Consider the following 23,563-nt stretch of genomic DNA (forward strand, 5'->3'; position numbering starts at 1 on the left):
CGAGTCCCCTTGGGGCAGCCGGGGTGAAGGTGGCCATCGCCCTCCTTGGGCCAAGCGGTGGTTCCCTCCCGTGGGGCTGGGTGGCCTCGGATGAGCTCGTTCCCATGCTCTGCACCCGCCTGGCCGAGGGCTCAGGTGGCGGCCGGGGGGGACAAGCAGGCTGGGCCCCTCCCTGTGCCTCGGGGACGATGCTCGGCAAGGCACAGGCCACCCGCTCGCAGCCCCGTGGCACCGGCAGCAGCTCCCACCGTCAGCCCTGCACCCGGACGCGTCGCCAGCCCTTCCCTTGCCCGTCGCTGTGCTGGGTCATTAGCATGCCGTCTCCATCCAGTGTCTGTCTGCTCTGTCAGGAGGTAAAAACTCCCAGTAATTAAGATGTTTGTTCATTAGGCAGCATCACCGGCATCTCCTCTCTGCTGCTGTGCATAGCTCGCTTTAATGAGCTCTGGGGGATAAACGTGCCGGTCGGGAGCGAGCCCCGCTGATTGCTGGAGTGAAGCCTGGATGGAGCCGCAAGAGGCCAGGTTAAAAAAAGTGATTTACTCAGAGAAACCTAGTTGCCTCCTTTCACAGCCCGGCTTCATAGTGGGAACAGATGGCAGGAGGAAATATTCTCAGCTGAAACGCTAACTCTGGCAGCTGCGCCTGGGGACGGCGACGGGGAAGCGGCGCCAGGCAGGGATCACGCTGGGAGGTGGAAACTTCGCAAAGTTACCCCCAACTTCAGGGCCGCCCATCTGCTTGGTGGCCTCCTCAGCACGGGGACGGGGCCAGGGACAGCCGCCGCTGGTAGTCAGATGCCCTGGGCTTTTCCACGGCACCTTTTTGGGCAAGAAGGTGCAGGCTGAGCGCCGAGGCAGGAGATGGCCTGCAGCAGCAGGGCTGTGGGTTTTGCCTGCTGGGGTGTATGTGCTGGGGGATGGAAGAGTGAAACGCGGGTGGCCCCGGGATGCCCACGCCCCCGTCCCTGGCAGGTTTGTACCTCTGCTCCGTGCATCCACCCTGCGGGGGACGGCCAGGGGCGTGGGGGCTCTTAGGGCGGAGGTGGGGGACCTGGAGAGGGGAGTCGGGTCACGCAGCGATGTCTGCGCTGTGCCAGCGGCTCGGGGTGCTGCGATTGCTGCATCGGTTCGGTGAGATACGCGCTGCCGTGACCCAGGGAGGCAGCCGGAGAGCCAGGACGTCGTCCCCGACCCCCAGCTCTGAGCTCTGCCTGCACAGAGCACCTCTGCAAGCACAGCTCGTTCTGCGCAGCCACTGGCCGGACGCTAATCAGCCCGACACGGCTGCCGCCAGCGCGGGGAGATGGGGGACGTGATCAAAGGGAGCTGGGAACAAAGTCGCAGCCATTCCTGCTCACTGTCGGCATCAACCCCTCTGTCTTTGCGTGTTCCCTCAGCTCTGCTGCGGCGCCTGGCGGGGCCACGGGGGGGGGGGGGACAGGGAGGTAGGTGCCCACCACGCGTGGTGCCTGGGCTGCTGCAGAGCGTGGGAGGACGTGAAGGTTCGTGTGTCCACGCTGGCGTGCCATAGTCGGCCCTGGACGGTCCCAGTAGCAGGCTGGGCTAGGGCAGGAGCAAGCTGGGGACAAAGGCAGCAGGAAGGGGTCTGGGAAGCGGGGCAGGCTCCAGTGCCGTCCCGCTGGCTCGGGGGAACATCCTGCGCTGAGCTCAGCCCCGCAGCCGCGGCCAAGCCCCGGTGCAGCAGGGATGCGGCTGCGCTTCCTGCCACGGCCGTGCCAGGACCAGGACAAGCAAAACAACAGCTGCTTTCCGGGCAGGACCGAGCGCGGTTCCGGAGGGCAGCGGGGCCAGAGCGGCTCGCAGGGTGAGGCTGGGGGGCCAGGTAGCCCAGCTGCAGCCGCTGCCAGAACAAGAGGCGGACCAGTGACAGGCAATGGGAATAAGCCCCCTGTGCAGGGGGGGGACCAGGCGACCCAGCCAGGCCAGCCCTTGCTGCTTGGGCTGTGCAGTGTGGGGCAGCATTCGTGCACCCAGATCTGCGTTTCCATGGGTGCTGCCCTGCCGGGTGGGTCCCCAGGGTGACTCAGAGGAGCGGATGGAGCGCTCCTTCTCCCATCCTGCGCCAACTCTCACCCCTGGCCCCAGGGACCCCAGCAGAGTTGCCAGCACTTTGCTGCACCCCAAGCATCCGTGTTGGGTGGATGTGGGACATGGGGCTCCAGCCCTGTGTGCCCTGGGCTGGGGCTTTGGCTGTGCCAGGTCTGGAGCCCCTCTCGGGGCTGGCACCCATCCCCACTGCAGGTATCAGGGATGCTCTTGGTGTCGGATCCAATCATCTGCCCCCGGAGGTGCTGGGTCCTGCGGCCATGCCCTAGTCAGGGATGTGCCCCTCACTCACCCTGGAGTCCCCTCACTGGGGTGGGACTGAGCACCCCAAGACCCCCAGGGTGGGTGACACCGCCAGGATTTTGGGGAGGAAGCGGAATCAGAGGACACCTGTACCAGGAGCTGCTTGCAGGGTCCCCAAGGAGCTGCATCCCCCGGGAGGGGCCGGGGGGGCACCCCGGGAGGCGGCGGGCTGGACTACAGGTCCCGGCATGCCCAGCCGTGCTCCGCACCTGCCCGGGGAGCGGCTTTTGTTATCGGCAGGGCTGCGGGAGCGATGTACGAGGGCCCCGCCGCCGCCTCCGTGCCGGGAGCAGCGCCCAGTGGTGAGTGCACCCCGCCGCCCCGGGACCCCCACTGCCCCGGGACCCAGGACCCCCCGCTGCTCGGAGACTCGGGACCCCCTGGCATCCCCCGGTGCACCGAGACCTGCCACCCTCTGGGACCCTGCACTGCACCGAGACCCAGGACTCCCAGCCGTCTCCTGGGACCCTCCCCTGCACCGAGAGCCGGGACCCCCAGCCGTCTCCTGGGACCCCCCCTGCACCGAGAGCCGGGACTCCCCACTCCTTTGAGACCTATGGCCCCCCGGCATCCCCCAGTGCACCGAGCCCCCAGCTCTCCTGGTATCCCGCCGCCCCTCCGGGGTGCACCGGGTCCCCACTGTCATGGGGTGCCCTGTGCCTCCAGCTCCCCCCAGTGTCCCGCTTTCCCCCAGGCACCCCGAGTCCCCGGGCAGCCCCAGTGGGCGAGCCCTGGGCCATGCCCAGCCGGTCCCTGCCTGTCCCCTGGGGGTGTCACAGGACCCCCCCAGTGAATTTGCCTCGTCTCGCCCCTTCTCCCGGCTCTCGGCTCCCCCCACGGCCCTGCTCCCAGTCGTGGGCTCTGATACCCGTAATACATTTCCACGCTTCGCTGCCGAAGCCTTCGCCCCTCACCCAGGCGGGATTTCCCACGCCCTCGGTGTTAGCGGCCAGGGGCCTGCAGCGAGGACGGGGTCCCGGGTGTCCCAGGGAATGGCTTGGCCGCAGCAGTGGCTGCTGGGGAGGGGGCTTGGTGGCAGCGGCTGGGGTCCGGCTGTGCTCCACAGTGCCGGGTGCCTGAACCAGGAAGCCTGCGCAGGAGCAGGGAGGGTTTTCCTGCTCTGCGGGAAGAGGCTGACGCTGCTGGGGGTGTTTCTGCAGGGGGAAGGGAACGGAGGGCTCAGCCCCTTGGGCGCAGAAAACCCATGGTGTGGTCAGTCACAGCGAGGTCTGCGGCACCCCTGCCCTCGGGTGTTGGGGGTCACGACAGAGCGAAGGCGCTGGAGCTGAGATGTGGGCTGGGGAGCCCGTTCCGGCTGGGAAGCCAGGCAGCACGCAGGGTGAACTGCTGGGGCAGGAGTCCATCCCCCGGCGGCCTCGGGTGCAGGGAGAGACCCATTTCTGAACGGTGCTTCAGGCAGACGCTGCCTCCTGGGGTGGCCTGAGCATCGGGGTGGGATCAGCGGGGCTGTGGGAGCCGCAGCCTGGCCGTGTCCGTACCCTTCCCGGCACAACAGCAGGGATGTTCCCAGCCCCAGCCCAGGGGGCTCTGCCGGGACCCCTCTGGGGACGTCCCCTGGGCTGGGGCAGGGCAGGACTGCAGTTACCCCCATCCCAGCAGCAGGACTGAGCCACCACCTTGCCCTCACCCTCTCCCCACACATTGGCCTTGCTGCTCTGCAGCCCCCCGACCCAGGCACTTGTGGAAGCTCCTGGCTCCTGCAGCCTCCCCTTCCCAGCCCCAGCCCCAGGCTCCTGCCACAGCAGCTGAGGGGAAAAAATAGCGCGGAGCGAGGCCAGCCGCCCCAGCGCCGCTCAGCTGCTGCTGAGCATCGACACCGGGGTGCAGGGTGGGGAAGGGGCTGCGGGTCCAGCCCAGCCCCGCCGCGAGGCTGCGCAGGCAGGGAGGCGCCCGGGCAGGAGCTGCATGACGGCATTGGGGCAGGGCAGAGAGCAGCAAGCACAGGTCTGCACGTGCACCCGGGCGCGGGCTGAGCCAGGGCCCTGCTTCTCCTGGCCCACCACCGCCGGCTGGTGCCCTGGGTCCACCATCCTGCTCTCGCCCAGCTCCCCACCAGCCCCGTGGGGCAAGTCCCCAGGTCCTGGGGCGATGGGAGCTGCTCACGCGTGTCTGAACAAGGTCCCCTGTGGGGAGAGTTAATGTACGTGCAGGAGCTGGGCCAGAAGGAGACGCAGGGCTCTGGCAGCCCCGGCTGAGCGCTGACTCACCGGCCGGGCTCCTTCCCCGGAGCCAGCAGCAGCGCAGGGAGCGGGGCAGCGGCAGCCCGGCACCTTGGCACGGTGGGTCCCCTTCTTTCTCTGGGGAGAAGCGGGGAGGGAGAGGGTCTGCGGGTTTGGGGCTGGGGAGCTGTTCTTTGGGCAGCAAGGTGCAGGATTGGGCCACCTAGGTCTGGTGGTCCCGGTGCCATGGGGCTGTGGGTGTGCTTCGGGGTGTCCCTGCTGCCTCGTGCCTGTCCCGTGTGCTGGGGAGGATCCGGCCTCGCTGGAGGGAGGTGCAGGGTGGCCTCGCCTGGGTGCTGCGGACGTGACAGCAGCCATGAGCACGTGCCGGGAGGGAGGGCAGCAATGCCCTGGCACGAACCTGCTCCCAGGCACGAGGGGCTGCTGCAGCTCCTGCTGCAGCGGAGGTGGGAGCAGGGGCGGAGGTAGGGGCATGGGGCCCGCGCGGGAGGTTCCTGCTCCACAGGGCAGAGGGGCAACAGTGCCAGCAGTGGCTGCAGCCCGAGCCAGGGCCACTGGAGGTGGCAGGAGAGCAGGAACGCGCTGGTTTTATGGCCTGTCGCGTGATGTGTTTATGGCTGGGACGGGATTGCCGTGGATGCTGCCCAGCCCTGCCCTGGGCAACACAGCAGGTCCCCGCTCTGCATCCTGGTGCTGATGGGGTGGATGATCGCAGCTGAACTTTGCTCTCCAAGGTGGGGCTCCCGAGGGCTCCTGTGAGAGCTGCCAGCACTTCGGCCACGCATACCCACTGCCAAGCAGCTGTACGGCTCCTTCTCCTGCCCGCTCCCACAGGCAGCGACCTGGCTGCCAGCCCCGGGGGAGCAGGGTCCTGCCCGGTCCCTTCGGAGCATTCTCTCACCTGGCTGGCGCTGGCGCTGATCCGGACACCACCAAGTGTTTGCAGAGGTGGCACTGAGCAGCTATGCTGACCCGGTGCCATCCACAAAACTGCTCCACGTTCAGCAGCAGGCAGAGGCTGAGCTGGGGCCTGCCTGGGCACTGGCCATCCCCACAGTCCCCCCGTCCCCACAGCAGCCCGCGGGCTGGCCCGGGAGTGGGGATGCCTGAGCCCTGGCCATGCTGTCCAGGGCTCCGCAAGCCCCCGGGCCTGGCAGATGCTGCCCCCGGGGTGGGGGTTTGGCCAGCTGGCAAGATGCTAGGGGATGCGCGGATGCTTGAGTGTGTGGCTGGGGTGCGGGATGTGTCCCCAGTCCCCAGAGCATCATCCTAACAGCTCCTTCTCCGCAGGCAGGGGCTGGAGAAGGGACTCTGCTGCCCGCCGGCGCTGCTCCAGGGGCCCAGGAAGGAAGGTGCTTCTCCCCATGGCAGCCGGCGCTCCCACGTAACGTCAGCCAAACTGGACACCGCGGTCCCGCAAGAGACCCCCCCTGGCCAGTGCTCGCCTGCCCGCCACCTCCGGCCCGGCCCAGACTCGCCCACAGCTGCCCTGCCCCATGCCGGCCCCGCATCCCACGGGTCGGCCACGGGTGGACACCGCGATGCTGCGACCATCACCGGTGGGTGGTGCCAGGGGGGGCCCTGGGGACCGGGCTGAGGGGGGTGAAGAGCTGGGGCAGCTTCGGGCTGGTCCTTCGTCCTGTCCCCATGGCGTGGCCGGAGCTGAGCCACCGTCCCGGCTTCCCTGGCCCCATGCCGCCATCCCTGGCCTGCGGTCCCCAGCGCCGCTCGGCCGGGCAGAGCGTGGCCAGGAGATGGCAGCAGGACCCTGCCCGCAGACAGCGGGGGGGTGAGAGGGGAGCTGGGGCGAGCTGGGGCAGGGGTCCTGTGTGCCACCCTGCGGGGGGACTCCCAGTCCCCCCACGAGTGGCTGTGGGGACAGACCCAGCTGGTGGCACCAGCCCCAAACCCCGAGGGGACAGACTGGGCTGAGGGGTGCAGGAAGCGCTCCCCCGCCATGGCCCCCCCTGCGCCCCCTCCTCCCCGGTGCCCCCCACCCTCGGCTGACGCCGTGTCCCTCTGTCCCCAGACTTGTGCAGCGGCGATGTCCCCGAGGTGGAGATCATCAGCCTGCTGGGCGAGCAGCTGCCCCGCTACACGCTGCGGGCTGACACTGTCTTTGGCTATGGCCACGACGACTGGCTGCGTGCCGCCCCCGGCCCCCCGGAGCCCGTGGCCCCCCTCACCCCCCAGCAGATCGAGGAGACCCTGCAGTACTTCCGTGAGTGCCTCATCCTGCGCCGTGGGGCTGGGGAGGGCAGCAGGGTGCAGGCAGCGGTGCAGGCAGCGTCGGCTGGGCTGGGCTGGGGCCACGGGAGCAGCACAGGAGCTAATCGCCACTAACGGGATTGACGGGCTGGATTTCCTCGCCCGGAACATCCCGGGCTAATTCTGGGAGCAGCTTCTGCTGAGCTGAGCCGGACGCTCGGAGGGAGCCTCCGTCATCTCCTGGGACCCCCTGCACGTCCCCTGAGCTGTGCCTCGGCTCCCTGGGGTGGGACACCAACGGGGGGACGGTGGAGGCTGCGCCGGTGGCCCCCAGTGCTGCTGCCCCACCAAACACCACAGCCCGGAGCGGCCGAGGGGGCCGTGGGGCCACTGCTGATGGCGAAGCCTGCGGGGCTGTGGGGAGTGGGCACCCGGGGGGAGGCACCCCCAGCCCCCGTGGTCGGGCAGGGGCGATGCCCCACGGCGGTGCGGCGAGGCCCGTTCCTGGCGTGGGGTCGGGGTTCAGCAGGGGCACAGACGGATTATCTCTGCTTTGCTTCTGCCTCTGGTCCGTGTGGGGCGGGGGCAGGATTAGAGCGAGGGGCTGGGGGATGGATGTGGGGCAGCGGGGGACAGATGGGGCTGAGGGCCTGGCCCCGCTGCCGGTCTGGCTCCCACCCCCCTGCCTGCGACAGGCCGGGCTGGGGACAAGCCCCCCATCGTGCCCTGCCCGTGCTGGCAGCCTTCCCCACCGGCTGCTCGCCATCCTGTGCAGCAGGCGGCGGGGTGTGGGCCCCCGCCACCAGCACCCCCCTGCCCTGCAGCGACAGCAGGAGGGCTCGAGCCCCAATGCCGTTTGCGCGCCATGGGGCAGGGAGCACCCAGCTCAGCAGGACCCCGGGCACCCGCGTCCCCTCTTCGTGGGGACAGCCGTGCTCGGCCCCGGGAGCCGCGCAGGTCACATTTCTCCGTGCCTCCGGTGCCGTTTGCGTGTGCCGGCGCGGAGGGGGCCCGCGCTGCCTCATCCCTTTACCCAAACCTTTAAGCTACCATCAGAAATAGCCCCCTGTAATCTGCTTGCGCAGAGACGCGGGGGACCTGCCCCGAGGAGCAAATCCCCGGGCAGGGGATTAGGAAGAAGCAGGTCCAGGTCCTGCCTGTCCATGCCGAGACGCCCGCTTGTGTCCTTGGGGTCCGTGGGGGTGGGTGCCCCAGTGAGCTGGCGGGGTCCCTGCCCGCACAGTCTGCCAGCCCCGGGGACAAACACCGGTGCAAGGAGGAGGGAGAGGCTGGGACTGAGGGTGCCTGGCTCCGGCCCCAGCTCCAGGAGGGTCCCAGTGGCTATGGCAGGATGTGGCTTGGGGTTGGGGTCCCAGCGGGTGGGAGTCCAGCAGGTAAAGAAAGGCATTGTGAGATGATGAGGGGCAGCTGCAGCCCCAGCCTCATTGATTCATCAATTAGTTCGGTACTAACGAGGAACGGCATTGGGGCAGGCCGTGCATATGTTGGCATTACCAGCATCACGCTCGGCGCGCCGTGGTGCCGTGGTCTGGGGTCCCCGGCGCAGCCCTGCTGCCCTCCCGCCCGCGAGGCTTGTGCTACATGCCAGCCAGCTCCTCCGGGGTTCAGCACAGCATGATTTATTCAGCTCTCCCGCTCCTGCGCTGCCTCTGCATAAGTGTGGTTGTGGGGGAGCTGGGGGTGCCAGGGAGCGCGGGGCCGCCTGGACGGGGCAGGGGGCAGCCAGGCTCGTGCCAGCCCACGCTCAGAGTAGGGGGGTGCTGAGTGGGGCAGGTTGGAGGGGGAGGGAAAAGACCTTTCCCGGCTCAGGGACCCAGCAGGTCCCAGCACCACGCTGGGCACCCAAGCATGCAGGATTTGCGGTGATGATGGGGGGACCCAGGCAAGGGGCAGGGAGCTTTGCAAAGGCTGTACTGTGGCGGAACCTGACCATCATGGGACCCCAGCCCTGCGCAGTCTGGGTTTGGGATGAAGGACCCAAACCTGCTCCTTGTCCCTCCTACGGGGCAGAAGCCGCCCCTGCATGACCCATCGGGTCAGCCCCTGCTGCTCAGGGACCAGCCACCCCTCAGTGTCCCCTCTCAGCAGTCAGCATTCACGGGGACCCATGTGCCCAGACCCCCAGCTACGTCCACGGGCTGGGGGCCGGGAGGTGGGACACAGAGCCCAGCTGCACCAGCACCCCCAGGGCCGAGCAGGATTGTCCTGATGGATCCCCAAGGTGCCCCAACGGGGACCCTGCTCCTGGGGTGCCTGATGGGGGGCGGGCCTGCAGGGTGCCCTGATGGGGACCATGTCCCCGGGGGAGCGTGCAGCCGCAGCCAGCCGACCTGGGGAGCGGGGGGAGCGGGCAGCCCCGGCCCCCCCGGCCCCGCCGCCCCCGCCCCGCTCCCGCCCGGCCCCGCCCCCGGCCCCGGCCCCGGCCCCGGCCCCGGTGGGATGCGCTCGGGCAGGTGCGCGCAGACGGGGCGACCCTATAAATAGGGGCGGGAGCGGCCGGCTGGGCTCGGCTGGGCTGGGCTGCTGCGGGGGGCACGGCTGGGCTGGGCTGGGCTTGACTGGGCTGGGCTGGGCTGGGCTGGCTGCGGTGGGCACGGCTGGGCTCGGCACGATGGAGATCTGGAGCAGCCCCGCCGCCTACGATGAGCTGAACGGGAACGCGGAGCGGGGCGGCGGCGGCAGCGTCGACCCCGTCGCCCGGGAGCTGGAGGAAGGTGAGGGCTGCCCGCTCCTGCCCACTCCTGCCTGCTCCTGCCCACTCCTGCCCCGGGACCTCGGCTGCGGGGGCCGGGGGGCGCGGAGCGGGGCGGGGGCCGGGCCGGAGCGGGCGGGGGCCGGGGTCTCACCCCGCTGGGTGCTGTCCCCCTTCCCGGCCCTGCGTGTCCCCCTCCCCGCGGCGGGGCGGCCAGCCCCGGCCGCCGCTCGCAGTGCTGCGTCCCGGCGAAGCTGCTGCCTGGTCCCTTGGGGCCCCACGGGTCCCCCCGACCCCAGGCAGGGTTGTCCCCGCTCCGGTGGTGGCGGGGAGCCGGCGGAGGGACGGGGTGAGGGGCCCCCGCCAGGTCTGCATGCGCCCATGGGGATGGGGGTCCCCGCGTCGCGCTGGTCCCCGCGTCGCGCTGGATCAGGCCCGCGGATGGGGCGGCTGTTTACGTGTTTGCCAGCGCTGCAGCCCCCAGCGTCTCCAGGGCCTGCCACTCGCTCAAACCATAACGATGCTCATGCTCTAATTATTTCCAATTAACGGCTCAGTGGCCTGAGGAGGTGCAGTTGGGGACCCCTGCAGGGAGCAGGCTGTGGTGGGGCGCGGGGAGGGGGCGAGACTGGGGCTGGCCCCTCTCCCTGTGGACGTGCCCGCTGGGGTGTTTGCCCGCTGAGGTGTGGGGCCAGCACCCGGGGCAGCGGGGATGGGGTGGGGGTGGCGGGTGGGGGCATCGCTATGACAATGCGCACACCATTACACAACCCCAGCTGGGGCGGCGTAATGGGATTTGTGTGGCTGAGCCTCTCCTGTTAACCCACTTTGTCTGCCCAGCTGGGGAGCGCGGCCGTGGCTGGGGACACAGGTCAAGGCCCCGAGCGCAGCCAGCGCTGCTCTGCCGGGGGAAACTGAGGCACGCACCCTTGGGGCAGTCAAACATCAGAAGGGAGCGTCGGGAGTGGCTGTGTGGCGCAGGCAGGGCCCGGGGTGCAGGCAGGACCCAGGGCTTCGTGCTCGCTGCCGGCTCCCTCCTGCTGCACGGCTCCAGTGCTGCCATCTGGGCGCGTGCCCGGCGCTGTCTGGCAGCTTCTGCAGGCGCAGTTGGCAGGATCGGTGCCGGGGGGAAAAACGTCCCTGTCCTCGTACCACCTCTCCCTGCCAGAGACCCAGATAGCGGCAGGGGAGCAGGCAGGGCCGTAGCTGGGGCCCAGCCCAATGCAGTAGCGCTGCGTGGTGTTGGCATGGCAGGCAGCTGCCTGTTACTGAGGCAACCTGCCTGCAGCTGCCTTTGCCCCTGTTGCTCAGAGCATGGATCGCTGCGTCGCTGCAGCTGGAGGGGCATCGGGGTGGGTGCGGGGTGCAGCATCCTGAGAGGACCGGCTTGGCTCTGCCTCGGCCAGCATCTCCGGGGAGAAACTAGGGCAGGGCTGGCTTCTTGGGGGGGATCTGGGGGAGGGGGCTGGGGACAGATTGGAAGGGACGCTGCCTGCGAGCCCAGCTCTGCATGGTGCCACCCACTGCTGTTTATACTGGAGCTCCAGCCTGCTTTTTGCTGGAGATGTCACCTCCGATCCTGTCTCCGCTGCCTGCTTTTCCCCATCCCTCCTTCCCATCTGCGCGTCCTGCGGCGGGGCTGGCACCGTGTCCGGGCTGGGGCGGCGCGTGCGGCGAGGGGAGCTTGGCATCTTCCCTCCTGCCCCAAGATGCAGGCAGGGGTGGGGGTGAGGTGGGAGCGCCCCATTTCCCGTGGTGCTGGCAGGGCTGTGAGCATCCCTGCCTGCCTCCGCCCTGCACCACAGCTGGTGCTGCCGAGCCGATAAAACGTCCTTTTTGGTGACCAGCGTGGCGCAGCTTTGTGCCGCCTGCAGCAGCTGCTTCCCATTCCCTCTGCCATGCACCCCCGGGGGCAGCGAGTGCTGGCGGGAGGCTGGGGCAGGGGACAGAGGGGGGGACAGTGCTGAGCCCCCGGGGTTGGTGCTCCCGCAGTGCAGAGTTCACCCTTCGCCCTTCTCCCCCAGTCCTGTGCGCTGAGCGGGTGGTCAGGATCACAAAGACCTACCACGACATCGATGCCGTCACCAACCTGCTGGATGAGGTACGCCGGTGCCTGCCCCGTGCGTGGGCTGGGGCTGGCGGGAGGGCTGGGGCTGGTGGGACCCCGGGGATGCTGGGGGAGAGGGGGCAGAGCAGGGGACGCGCCCCGGCCGACACGGACCTGCCCCTTACAGAAAGAGCGGGACCTGGAGCTGGCGGCGCGCATCGGGCAGTCCCTGCTGAAGCAGAACCGGAGCCTGACCGAGCGCAACGAGCTCCTGGAGGAGCAGCTGGAGTTGGCCAAAGAGGAGGTAATGGCCCCTGGGTGCAGGGTCCTGGCCTCGGCCCCCGCGTGCCCGGCTCGGGGGCCATGGGTGGCCCTGGTCCCCTTGGGCATGCCCTGATGCCTCTTCCCCTCCCAGATCGCGCAGCTGCGCCATGAGGTCTCCATGCGGGACGACCTGCTCCACTTCTACACCACCACCACGGAGGAGAGCGAGCCCACCTCTGCCCCCTCCACGCCGTGAGTGGGGGGTCCCTGTCCCGCCGCTTGAAGGACTGCTCATGGGGGCTGGGCAGAGGCGTTGGGCTGTAGCCATCGCCCTCCCGGGGGTAGTGCTGAGGCTGGTGCCCCCTTCCCTCGCACAGCTTCCATGGGTCCAGCCCCACGGAGCTGGGTCGCTGCAGACACCTGCCTGGGAGCTGGGGGGAGTGGGAAGGGGGCTGAGCGGGCAGCCCCATCCTGCCCGCACTGCGGGTGCTCAGCACCCTCCCTGCATCCCCAGGCTGCGCCGGCAAGAGTCCTCGCTGTCCCTGCAGCAGTACTTCCAGTACGACACCTTGCAGCAGAAACTCAAGTGCCTGGAGGAGGAGAACCAGAAGCTTCGCATGGAGGTGAGCAGAGCCGGCTGGCGGGCGCCCCTCTGTGCCCTCCTCTGCCCCCCTCACTGCCGAGGGACCTGAGCCCCCCGGGGAGGCTGGAGGCCCTGGCCCCCGCGCTCAGCCCCGCCGACCCTCGCCCCCAGGCCACCAACATCGCAGCCGAGACCTGTCAGTACGAGGACCAGGAGCAGCAGCTGATGATCGACTGCGTGGAGCAGTTCTGTACGTGGGGCTGGGCTCGTGGGGGGCAGCTCCTCTCTGGGTTTGGGGTGGGGGTCTGCAGGCATTGCCCAGCGTCACTGCGTGGGCTGGGGGGCCGTGCCCTGGCGGTGACAGACCCCGGGCCCTCCCCAGCTGAAGCAAGCCGTCGGGTCGTTTACCTCTCCGACGAGCTGGCCCGCAAGGCGGAGGACACGGCACGGCAGCAGGAGGAGATCAGCCAGCTCCTGGCACAGGTTGTGGACCTGCAGCAGAAGTGCCGCACGGTGAGCAGCCCTGCCCGTGCCCGCAGCGCTGCGGGGTGCGGGGCGCAGCTCCCTGACCTGCCCGCTCCTACCCGCAGTACGGCTCGGAGGTGGAGGAGCTCCAGCAGCACCTGGCCGTGGCGAAGGAGGTGCAGCAGCAGCTCCGGACGGAGGTGAGCCCAGGGAGGGCCTGGCCATGGGTGCTCCGGCTGGTGGGGGGTCCTGCCCCGCTGCCGCCGGGGCCATACCTGAGCTGTGCCCGTGCCCGCAGCTGCGGGACCTGCAGGAGAAGTACGCCGAGTGCGGCGGGATGCTGCAGGAGGCCCAGGAGGAGGTCAAGAGCCTGCGCAGCCGCAGCCTGCCCAACAGCACCGTCAGCCGCTATGGCGCGCCCAGCCTCCTGCCCGTGGTGAGTGGGGGGTGCAGGCAGGGCTGGGCAGCGCGAGGGGTGGGGGGCTCTGCTCTCCCCTCTGCTGACACCGGGTCCCCCATGTCTCCAGGACTCGCTGGCGGCCGAGATCAAGGGGACGATGAGGAAGGGGACAGACTCCTCGGACTACAAGTGAGTGCTGGCATCGGTGGCTTGGCCGGGGGGGGTGGGGGGGGAGGGTGGTGTGTGTGTGTGTGGGGGGGTGTCCGTCCGTCCGTCCCTGGGGGCTGGCTCGAGGGTCCATCCCTGCCTGCTTCCTGCCCGCAGGAGCTATCTGCGTGTCTTTGAGACGGTGAAAGCGGTGAACCAGGTGGCCAAAGCCAAGTCTTGCTCCGAGTCTCCCCACAACATGCCGGGCTCCAAGCAGTTGTCAGCCGCCCCCTCCGGCGGGGCCAGCACCCCCCACACCAGCTGCTCCGGCTCGGAGGGCACCCAGTGAGTGCTGCAGGGGGGCTCGGGCTGGGTGGGACAGAGCTGCTGCCCCTGTGGAGGAGCTGGGGTGTTGGTGACGTTGATTGTGCCGGAGCATGAATCAATGCTGCAAGGCTGGGGCAGGGCAAGGGCAGGCACGGCCGGAACCCGCTGCCGGCTGGGGTCCGGTACAGCATGGGGGGTGCGGTGCGGGACCATGGCCCCGAGCACCCTAACGCTGCGCCTGCCAGCAGGGGCAAGGGGGCCGGAGAGGAGCCCCGGGCCGCCCCGGGCCGGCAGGACCTGGAGGCGGCAGTGCAGCGGCTGTCGGTGCGGCAGCAGAGCCATGCCTCGGAGGAGCGCTCCTTCTTCGAGGCAGAGCGGGAGCACAAGTTGTGGCGGCTGAGGGATGGTGAGAGCTCCAGCGGTTTCCTCACCCCCAACGAGAGCATCATCTCTACCGGGACCAACTGCTCCGGGGGCTCGGAGCTCACCGCTGGCTCTGGCTTCTCCCTCGGCTCCCTCACCTACCTGCCCGACAAGCTGCAGATCGTGAAGCCCCTGGAAGGTGAGGGGCGGAGGTGGCTTCCTGGTGTGCAGAGCTGGAGGTGCCAGGAGGGTCCCACGGCACCAGCTGAGCCCCCGGCTGTGTCCCCCTCCCAGGCTCTGTGACGCTCCACCACTGGCAGCAGCTGGCGCGGCCCAACCTGGGTGGGATCCTAGTGCCCCGTCCCGGGGTGCTCACCAAAGACTTCAGGCAGCTGGACATCGACCTGGAGGAGGTCTACAGCCTCAACGACCTAGAGGAGGATGACGTGGACGCCAGCTCCTTCCAGCTGCTCCCTACCTCAATGCCTGCCAAAGCCAAGGAGCGCCCCGGGGGTGAGCGCGGGGCGAGGGGGCAGAGGGGACGCGGCCCGCGGGACACCCCTGTCCTCCTGCCCAGGCTGCCCCTCGCCCCACCCCACGCTCTCCCCTCTTGCGCTGGTGGCCTGCCCCTGCTACCCATCCGTCCCCGTGGGGATGCTCCGTCTGCAGCTGCACGAGGGCTGTTCTCCTGCGGCCGCCCTGCTGGGGTGAGCCCGTGCCGCCGCGCTGGCGTGCACCCGCTGCAGCCTGGGTGCGTGGAAGGGACAGGTCTGGGAGAAACGTCAGCTCCTGTTCTCACTTGCACTCGCAGCCCCCTCCTCTGAGCAAGTGCCGGACCCAAACGCTGCTGGAGATGTGCCCCATGCATGCAGCTTTCTGCTGGCGGTGGCAGCTCGCACCCCAGCTTTGGCTCTCCCGTCTGCCCAGAGCCCTGCACTCTGCCTCTGCCCGTGTTGTGCCCCCCCTCCCCTTTAACCCGGTGTCTCCTGTCCCTTCCAGTGTTCCTCTCTGTTAACAACCTCCCCCAGACCCCGTCTACCTTCACCATCACCACCTGCCACATCCTCCACCCCACCACCGAGATCACCACGGTGACACCCAGGTAAGGCGCGAGGCCCCCCCACTGCCTGCGCTGCCTGCACCGCCACCCCAGCCCCCCCCCCCCCCCGACCCTCTCCTCCTCACCCCGTGCCTGGCTCTGTGCGGCTCGAGGAAGGCAGCGGGCTGGGGGCTTCCTGCAGCCCCTGATGCTCTGAGAGATGCCTGGCACTTGAAATGTCCCAGAATCTCAATGTCCCTAAATCTGGCTGCTTGAGCGGCTGCGTGCCCGGGGCTGGGACCTTGAGGGGAAGAAGAGCCTTCCTCGGCGCGCGTGAGGCTGGGCCCATCCCTGGGGACAAGAGCAGCGTTCGCTCCCGATGCTGATGGAGAGTCACCTTCCCTGGGAGCAGACAGGGATTTCTCCTCCCTGGATTTGTGCATAAACGCAGACCTTTCCCCAGGTCTGGAGCAGCCGGGCGCGGGGCTGGGGACAGAGCCTGCCCCGTCAGTAATGAGCCCTAATGAGCCCCTCTGAGGCTGGTTGGGGGTCGGTGTGAGCTGGAGTTCACTGCGCACTGTTAAACAAACCCCTGCAGGTTTGGAAGATGCCTGTGGTGCAGCGCCTGTGTCCCGGCCCCTCCTGGGAGCCGTGGGGGGCATGGCTGCAGCCCCCCCACCCCAGCGTGGGGCCATCACCATCGGGGCGCTTGGGCAATGCTGTAATCCTGGGGTCTCGCACAGCCTGCGGCTCGTTAGGTGAATGAGGATGGAGGAGAGGGGCCCCTGCTGACCCCCGCCTCTGCTCTCTCTTCCCCTCCAGTCTGTATAACGCCGTCGTGCCTTCTTGTGGGCCCCTTGAGGGGCTGAGCCTCGGCAACCCCTCGCCGGAGCTGTCTTCCCCTGCGCTGATGCCTGGCCCCGGACCCCCGAGCACCCCCGTGGGACTCGTCAGGCTCTTGCTCCTGCGGGGCATCTCCGCCTCGGTGCCAGCGACTGGGTCGAGGTGGGCCCCCCCGCTCCCCTCCCAGGACCCCCAGCATGCTGACAGCCGGCCCTTGCCTGCGGGCAGGGGGCAGGACAGACCCCCCCCCAGGAGCAGCATCTTCAGCTTGAACTTGGTGGAGAAGCTGCGGCGCCTGGGGCTGGACAAGGTGGTGGCCAGAGGGGAGATGTCCTATGCCCGGGGCCAGCGCAGGGGAGCCTGGGGCGCGCTGACGTGATGGCACTGCGGAGCCCGTGCGCTCAGGACAAGACACGTCCTCCATCTTCTTCGTCGCCCGTCCACGGGGAAATGGAGATGGGACAGGCTTTCAGCTCCTGGTGATGTCCCGGCAGCACTCCCCGCACCAGCTCGCCGGAGCTTTGCCCTGGCTGCCAGGACCCAGCCCCGCGGTGCCGCGCAGCCCCAGCACGATGCTCCCCGGCCCCGTGTTACGCTGCGGCGGGGGTCCCGCGCGCAGGGAGCTGCGTGGGGTGATGCCGGGGGCTCTGGGGGGAGCCAGCTCCAGGCAGGGGGTGCGGGCTGACCCTGGCCCCTGCTGTTGGGGGGTACGGACCCTTCCCAGGAGCCCGTTGTTGGCAATAAAAACTGTTCCTGCTTCTGCTGAGCCTGTGCAAGGAGCGAGGGGCAGCTCGGCCCTTCGGGGCTGTCCGGGCTGCTGCGGTGAAGGGCACCGCTCAGCCTGGGCTCGGGTGGTGCCGGGGGGACCTGGATGTGCCAGGGTGAGACCTCCCAGCCCGAGCTGGGCCTCTGACCAGCACCTGGACTGACTTTTAAAGAGAATGGTGGTTTTAAACTCTTTCCTGCCCACCGAATAGCAGTAGCAGCAGCACCCCTGGCTCAGGGGACGCCTGCAGCGGGTGTTTCTCGGGGCGTAGCTGTCGCTCCCCCTGGCTGCGTCCCTCGCCCCAGGCTGTGCCCTGTCCCCTGTCAAATAAACGTGAAGTCACGAAGCAGCTCGTGTGCCGTGTTTGCCACCACGCGCCATCGGGTCTCTGCCCTGCGCTTTCTGGTGGGGCTGGGGGCAAATCCCACCCGCCTGCGCCCTCCCAGCTCTTCCCAGCAAAGACATGAGCAGCAGCAGCCGCAGTGCCAAAGCTTTATTGCAGGCAGAGATAAGCACCGAGCGTGCTGGTGCTCTGCACAGCATGGCCAGCGCAGCGGCTACGCGGCATCGGCCGAGTCCTCAGCGCTGCGGCGGCCGAAGTCCATCCAGTCGGGGTAGTAGTGGTCATGCAGGGCCTGCATCCCCTCGTCCCCGTGCACGTAGCCCTTGCGGTCGCTCAGCTCTGCCGGGGCAAGGGGAGCAGGTTAGAGCTGCCCCGGGCTGGGGGCTGGCGCAGGGGCTGGGCTGTGCCTTACGGGGCCTGACCCCGCGCCTCCCCGTACCTGTGAAGATGTGGGGCAGGAACCGGGAGATGAAGTGCTTCTGCTCCTGGGACAGGGACTCGGGCCAGTCCCGCCGGACCAGGCTGGCAGGGAGCTGGTGGGGGTCCCCTGCAGCGCCTGGCACCTCTGCCGCGGTCGCCACGATGGTGAGGATGAGGCCGATGCACACCTTTGCCTTCATGGCTGTGGAGAGACTGAGCAGGAAGGGGAGTGGAGGGGCTGCGGCCCCCGAACTGGGGCCACGTGCTCAGCCTGCAGCGGGGGGGCGACCCGTGCGGGGAGCAGGGTGCTCGTCCCCAGAGCACGGCCAGTCCCCAGGTCCCCTCTGTCCCTCTCAGCGGGGCCCCAAGTCCCCTCTTTCCCTCCCAGTGTGTCCCCAAGTCCCCTCCATCCCTCCCAGCTGGTCCCCAAGTCTTCTCCATCCCTCTCTCCTGGCTGGTCCCCAAGTCCCCTAGAATCATGGAATAGCTCGAGCTGGAAGGGACCCATAAGGATCAGCGCGCCCAACCCTCCGCTCCTCGCAGGAATACCTAGAACTAAAGCATATGCCTGAGAGCATCGGCTCCTCGAACTCTGGCGGGCGGGGAGCAGGGTGCTCTTCCCCAGAGCACGGCCAGTCCCCAAGTCCCCTCCATCCCTCCCAGTGTGTCCCCAAGTCCCCTCCATCCCTCCCAGCTCGTTCCCAAGTCTTCTCCATCCCTCTCCCAGTTGGTTCCCAAGGCTCCTCCAGCTGGTCCCCCCAGCCCCGCTGGGACTCACCTGCTGGCTCCGGGGCTCAGTGGGGTGGCGGGGTGGCGGGGTGGCTCGGCGGGGTGGCGGGGCGGCTCGGCGCGGTGGCTCGGCGCGGTGGCTCGGCGCGGTGGCTGAGTCCGGGGCAGCCCAGCTCGACCCCGCTTTTAAAGGTGCTGCCGCGGCTGCCCCACCCCGGGGCGGCTCCGCACCCGCCGGCAGAGCCCCGGGGCAGCCCCGCGGGCGCACGCGTGTGCACGGACACAGACACGGGGCTGTAGGGGGGTGTGTCTGTGTGTATACATACATACATACATACATACATGCATACAGATGTATATGTGTGTGACTGGAGACTGTGGCCCACGGTTGTATGTGTGCATATATAAATGCAGAACTATTTGCTCTGTCTATACCTGTCTATCTGCATTTGTGTACTTTATACATACACATACAGACATATATAGCTCAACGTATACACACATATAGATACATATAAACGTATATAGGTATAGCTGTAGCTATAGACGTGTGTGTATAAACATGCATACACACACATATATGCATAGCGCGCACACACATAGATTGAGATACATACACATACTTAGACACGCACATATACATAGATGCACACACATATACATGTATACATACATAGGTATGGTCATATATAGCTACACATGGACATACGTAAATGTAAATTTAGGGAGAGCTACCCACAGGGCACTTGGCCTTGGTTGCACGTATGTATGCAGAGAAGTATACCCACTTAGCCAGCTGGACGTGCAGCCGCGCACACCCCCGTACATGCACAGCTGTACACCCACATACGTATGTATACAAATAGACACAGTTAGATATAATTACGTAAAGTCCTATATATACATATACACACAGATACTTACACAGGTAGACACATATACACATGCGTATGCATCTAGCTAAAAGATATAGCCACAGATGCAGGGATCTCTCTCTCTCTCTCTCTCTCTCTCTCTCTCTCTCTGTCTCTATCGCTGTATATACATAGGTGTAGATCTAGCCAGTGCTACAGACTAGAGCTGGGGGGTGTCTGTCTGTCTGTCTGTGTCTGGCCCCCTGCGGTCGGTTTGTCTCTGTCATACAGACGTTCGTGCATCGATGGATGACTATACATCTCTATATGTGCACAGCAGCTGTGTGTGCAGGCAGGGTTATTTGCACGGGGACCGTATGGAGAGAGTGGCCGCAGCACCGTGTGCGCGCGTGTGTGTATATGTGCGCGTGTGTGCGCGTGTGTGTGTGCGCATGCGCACACACATAAGCAATTTATAGCTTTCTGGCTAAAAAGCTACGTAAGTAAATGCATACACACAGCGTAGAGGTATAGCTACAGCTAGAACTAAATGAAAGGAGGTATAGCTATAGCTACAAAGATATAGCTATAGGTATAACTGATAGCTATACATACAGCTGTGTGCACACACACACACACACACATATATATAGTGATATATAGGCTCAATAGCTGTCTAGTGTATATATCCCCCTATGTATCCATAGGCATATACAGATCTATTAAAAGACAGCTATAGATATTGATCACTATGGGGGGGGGGGTGTGGGTGTGTGGGGGGGTGTGGGTGGGGGGTTGTGTGTGTGTACACATGCATATGCACATGCGCCTGCGTGTCTCTATGGGTGGAGGCCAATACATAGGGCAGTTGGTCCCATATATGCCTGGAACATATATGGGGCACTTGGCCATGCTTATGTGCATGCACATATAAATGTACATCTGTGTGTCTGTGTACTCACCCCTCCCCCCGAGATAAATCCATATAGCGATCGATAACTCTATAGTTACGTTATTATATACATAGCTGCTTGCGTGCTCGTGCGTGCCTTCCCTCTCGCCATACGCTGCACATAAGGTGACAGCTCCAGGTTCCTATAGCCCTATAGTTCATGAACCTGTGGCATAGCTATAGGCAGAGAGGGTGCGTGCGTGCGTGTGTGTGTGTGCGTGTGCACGCACGCAGCCATGCGCTCCCGTGTCTGTTCGTATGGACGGTGGCTCTGTGGGGCACGTGTAGCTTGTTACACAAAACCCACACAGGGCTCAATAGCTGTCTAGTGTCTATACACCCCTATGTATCTATAGGCATATACAGGTATAGAAAAAGGCAGCTATAGATGTTGATCGCTATGGAGGGGGGGGTGTATGCACATGCGCCTGCATGTCTCTGTGGACGGAGGACAATATATGGGGCAGTTGGTCCCAGCAATGTATATGTGTGGCTATAAACACACAGCTGGCGTCGGCATGCCGACGTACACCCCGGCATAGGCAGCTATACGTGCCAATAAGGGGCACTTGCCCCGGCAGCAAAATGTACTATAGTATGCACACACACACTTATATTTTATGTTTTATATATGTGTTATTACATTTTATAATAGACTATGTATGCATATAAATTGTATGCTACTTTCTGTATTATATAATAAACAGTGACTATACTGAATAATATATAACATCATATACAGTATAAAATATAGGCAATATACCTAATGTATATAACTGTAACAGATAATAGTGTATTTTGTGCGCCTATCGAAACACAGCCAGCCAGCCGTCTGTATACATAGGGCTACAGCTACAGCGCGCTCCAGCTTTGTGTGTGCGCGTGTGTGTGTGTGTACACACATCTGTGTGTGACCCTCTGTGTATTTATGTCTATGTGTGGAGCCTATATGGGGCAATTGGCCCCAGTGGTAGGTGTGTATGTACACACACACACACATATATGTATGTATGCCTGTGTGTGTATATACATGCCACTGGGGCAAATTGCCCCATCTATATGGCTCCATCCACATAAATATACATACGTGCACGTGTGTCTGTATCTACACGTATCTATAGGTATACACATGCATATATACACATACTGAGATAGACACATAAGCTATACGATATCTATTATACATGTATATATGTGTGTCTGCATTTATATCTGTGTGTATACACACACATACCTACATACATACATCTATGCGCGTGTGCGTGTATGTATAGACACACACGTACATGTAGGTATAAAGACACACACACCCCCCTATCTACATACCTACATCTGCGTGTGTGTGTGCACATGTAGGTGTAAGGACATGCGTGTGTGTATACATGTAGATATAAGGACATATGTGTGTGTGGGGACATGCATGTAGAAGGACATACGTGTGGGGGTGTGTGTGCACGTATGTTGATACTGACCGATGCTCTATGGGGCCCTTGTCCCCGTCAGGACGCGTGTGCGTGCGCCATGGCTGTCGCTAGCTCGGGGGCCGGGGAGCACTGGCCGCGTGCCGTGCCCAGCCCCGCGGTGCGGCTCCGGCCGCCGCCGCCGCCCCGGCCCTGCCGCAGGCTGGCACCAGCTGAGGCGCCTTTGCCCCCAGTTACAAACACGCTGGGGCCGGGGGTCCCCAGGGTGCTGCGCCTCCGGCTGCCTGGGCTCTGGGGAGCACCCAGCTGGGCCCAGCGTGGCGCCGGGAGCCGTGCCCCTTGCCAGGACACACAGCCCATTTCTGCAGCTCTCCCCCACCCCGAAAAGCTTTGGGGCGTCGGGGGGTGGGCGCCGCTCGCGGCCTCTGTGCGCAGTGACAGAGCCCGGAGCTCTGGTTGGGGCCGCGCGACGCCCACCCCAGGGCTCAGGCTGCCGAGCACGGCCCGCCCCAGCGTCCCCCAGTAAACCCCTGCCTGCTGCTCATCTTTTCTTTCACCATCGATTGTTCCTCTTGCCCGTGTTTACCCTCATCCCGTTGTATTTGTAGAGAACATTTGTCTCACACCTTCGATAAAACCCGTGAGGGACGTGCCACGGATCGGGTGCGTGTCGCACCCCCGGTTTGCAAGGACCGATCACGGTGCTCCTCAAACAACCCCGAAACAAATGGGCTTTGAATGGGCAGGGAGACAGCGGCGCCCTGGCACCTCCCGTGCCCCGCGGCGATCGATTGCTCGCTCTGCAGGCTGTTTTTCTACAAGGAACAAACAAATTGTTTTGCAATTTCTGGCTTTTAATGGCTCAATCTGGGCCAAATGAGCCGTCAGGGTGACGGGGACACAGCGGCCACTTCCTCCAGCTCGGCAGCCCCTGGACGCAGGTTTGCAGCCCGACCCGTGGGCGCTCGGGCTGGTCCCTTCTCCCATCCCTGGCTGCACCTCGACAGGACGGGCCTAGGAAAGCCAGAAGAGGCCGTGCCTGCAGCACCCCTCGCCTCTGCCTGGCCGGGTCTGGCTCTCCTGGGCCATCCTGGGCCACCCCGGGCCACCCCGGGCTGCGCTGGCAGAGGAGCGCTGGGCCGAGGCGGTGCCTCCCTCTTGCCTCTGCACGGCTGCGGGCAGCCTGGCGAAGCCCGGCGGGGAGAGAGCCCAGCTCGATGCTGGGCAAGGCCCCTGCGCGGGCAGGGGAAGTGGCATTTCTGGAGCAGCAGCAGAGCGGAGATTGCGCTGCGTCGGGCTGCAGGCACGTACGCACCCCAGGGCGAGCGCCGGCCTCGACGCTGCCTGCGCCGGCTCTCCGAGGTGCAGGCAGGGCTCGAGGTCACCTGCCTCCTCACTGCACCCATAGCTGCTTTGCATAATTGCGGCAATTCGGTTTCCAAGAGCAAAGTCTCCCAGGAAAGCAAACGGCAGCAAAGTGAACCGAGCGCTCCGCCGCAGTGCCTGGAAAAGGGGTGGAAAGTGGGGATCGTCACAGGCAGCCGGGGACAAACAGGACTCTGTTCTCAGAAAGCTGCCAGAAGCGCAAGCGGCTGCCGCAGCAGCTCCCGGCAGCTCCCCCGCCGCGCAGGGTGCAAGCGAGCCTCGCCAGGACAGCGCGGCCCTCGCAGCGTGGCTCACGCTGCAGCCACGGCACCGCCTGGCGCGGGACGGAGCGGGCCGGGGGGAACGCGTGGGCTTTCCACGCTTTCTTAGATCCGGGTGCCGCTCAGGGTGCTCTCCCACAGCAGGCAGCTGCCAGCCCCCGTAAGCAGAGCTGCTCCAGGGCCCCTTTCACCCGCGCTGACTTTGTTCCTGCTTGTTGGGGGCTCCTCAGAGAGGAAGAGGCCCCGCAGCAGAGCCCGGACACCGTCACCGGGGCCCCGCGCCGCAGCAGGAAGCAGAAGCGCCGAGCGTCGCGGCCGGGCTGCCAGGAACACAACAAGCACCAGGCCTGGCGCGAGGGTTAACGAACTCCGGCCCAGGAAGGGAATGACTCAACACCCACCCGTGTCTGCTCATCTTCCCCTTCCTCCCTGGCCCCGCAGAGCCCCCCCACAGCCCCGG

At 65.8% G+C, this 23,563-nt stretch overlaps 2 protein-coding genes across 3 annotated transcripts; one reads left to right on the top strand and one right to left on the bottom strand.

Annotated features, from left to right (window-relative positions):
- The first annotated feature begins 9,333 nt into the window (after positions 1-9,333).
- Positions 9,334-16,483, top strand: HAP1 (huntingtin associated protein 1). 2 transcript variants are annotated; one of them, XM_087769924.1, is made up of 15 exons: positions 9,334-9,516; positions 11,519-11,595; positions 11,729-11,845; positions 11,957-12,057; positions 12,320-12,428; positions 12,560-12,638; positions 12,771-12,901; positions 12,979-13,053; positions 13,152-13,289; positions 13,381-13,442; positions 13,578-13,745; positions 13,973-14,289; positions 14,385-14,603; positions 15,090-15,192; positions 15,952-16,483. In XM_087769924.1, exons 1-15 carry the CDS (start codon positions 9,414-9,416, stop codon positions 16,349-16,351), a joined length of 2,199 nt encoding a protein of 732 aa, XP_087626050.1. In that variant the 5' UTR covers positions 9,334-9,413; the 3' UTR covers positions 16,352-16,483. The 2 variants fall into 2 exon arrangements, with proteins under 2 accessions (XP_087626050.1, XP_087626051.1); XM_087769925.1 differs by having other exon boundaries at positions 13,976-14,289.
- An 812-nt stretch (positions 16,484-17,295) lies between these two features.
- LOC104009911 (gastrin/cholecystokinin-like peptide) lies at positions 17,296-17,701 on the bottom strand. Its single transcript, XM_009461949.2, has 2 exons — positions 17,521-17,701; positions 17,296-17,420 (listed from the first exon to the last, which is right to left on the bottom strand). The coding sequence occupies exons 1-2, from the start codon at positions 17,699-17,701 to the stop codon at positions 17,296-17,298; spliced, it is 306 nt and encodes a 101-aa protein (XP_009460224.1).
- Between the last annotated feature and the right edge of the window lie 5,862 nt (positions 17,702-23,563).

Source organism: Nipponia nippon, unplaced genomic scaffold, assembly GCF_047370975.1.
Source record: "Nipponia nippon isolate SJK-2023a ecotype South Korea unplaced genomic scaffold, ASM4737097v1 scaffold_32, whole genome shotgun sequence".
Classification (NCBI taxonomy): domain Eukaryota; kingdom Metazoa; phylum Chordata; class Aves; order Pelecaniformes; family Threskiornithidae; genus Nipponia; species Nipponia nippon.

Coding starts and splice junctions, on each gene's coding strand:
- LOC104009911 (XM_009461949.2), bottom strand. CDS start 17,701: ATGAAGGCAAAGGTGTGCATCGGCCTCATCCTCACCATCGTGGCGACC. Junction 17,421..17,520: donor CCTGCCCCACATCTTCACAG/GTACGGGGAGGC, acceptor TTGCCCCGGCAG/AGCTGAGCGACCGCAAGGGC.
- HAP1 (XM_087769924.1), top strand. CDS start 9,414: ATGGAGATCTGGAGCAGCCCCGCCGCCTACGATGAGCTGAACGGGAAC. Junction 12,058..12,319: donor ACCTCTGCCCCCTCCACGCC/GTGAGTGGGGGG, acceptor CTGCATCCCCAG/GCTGCGCCGGCAAGAGTCCT. Junction 15,193..15,951: donor ATCACCACGGTGACACCCAG/GTAAGGCGCGAG, acceptor CTTCCCCTCCAG/TCTGTATAACGCCGTCGTGC.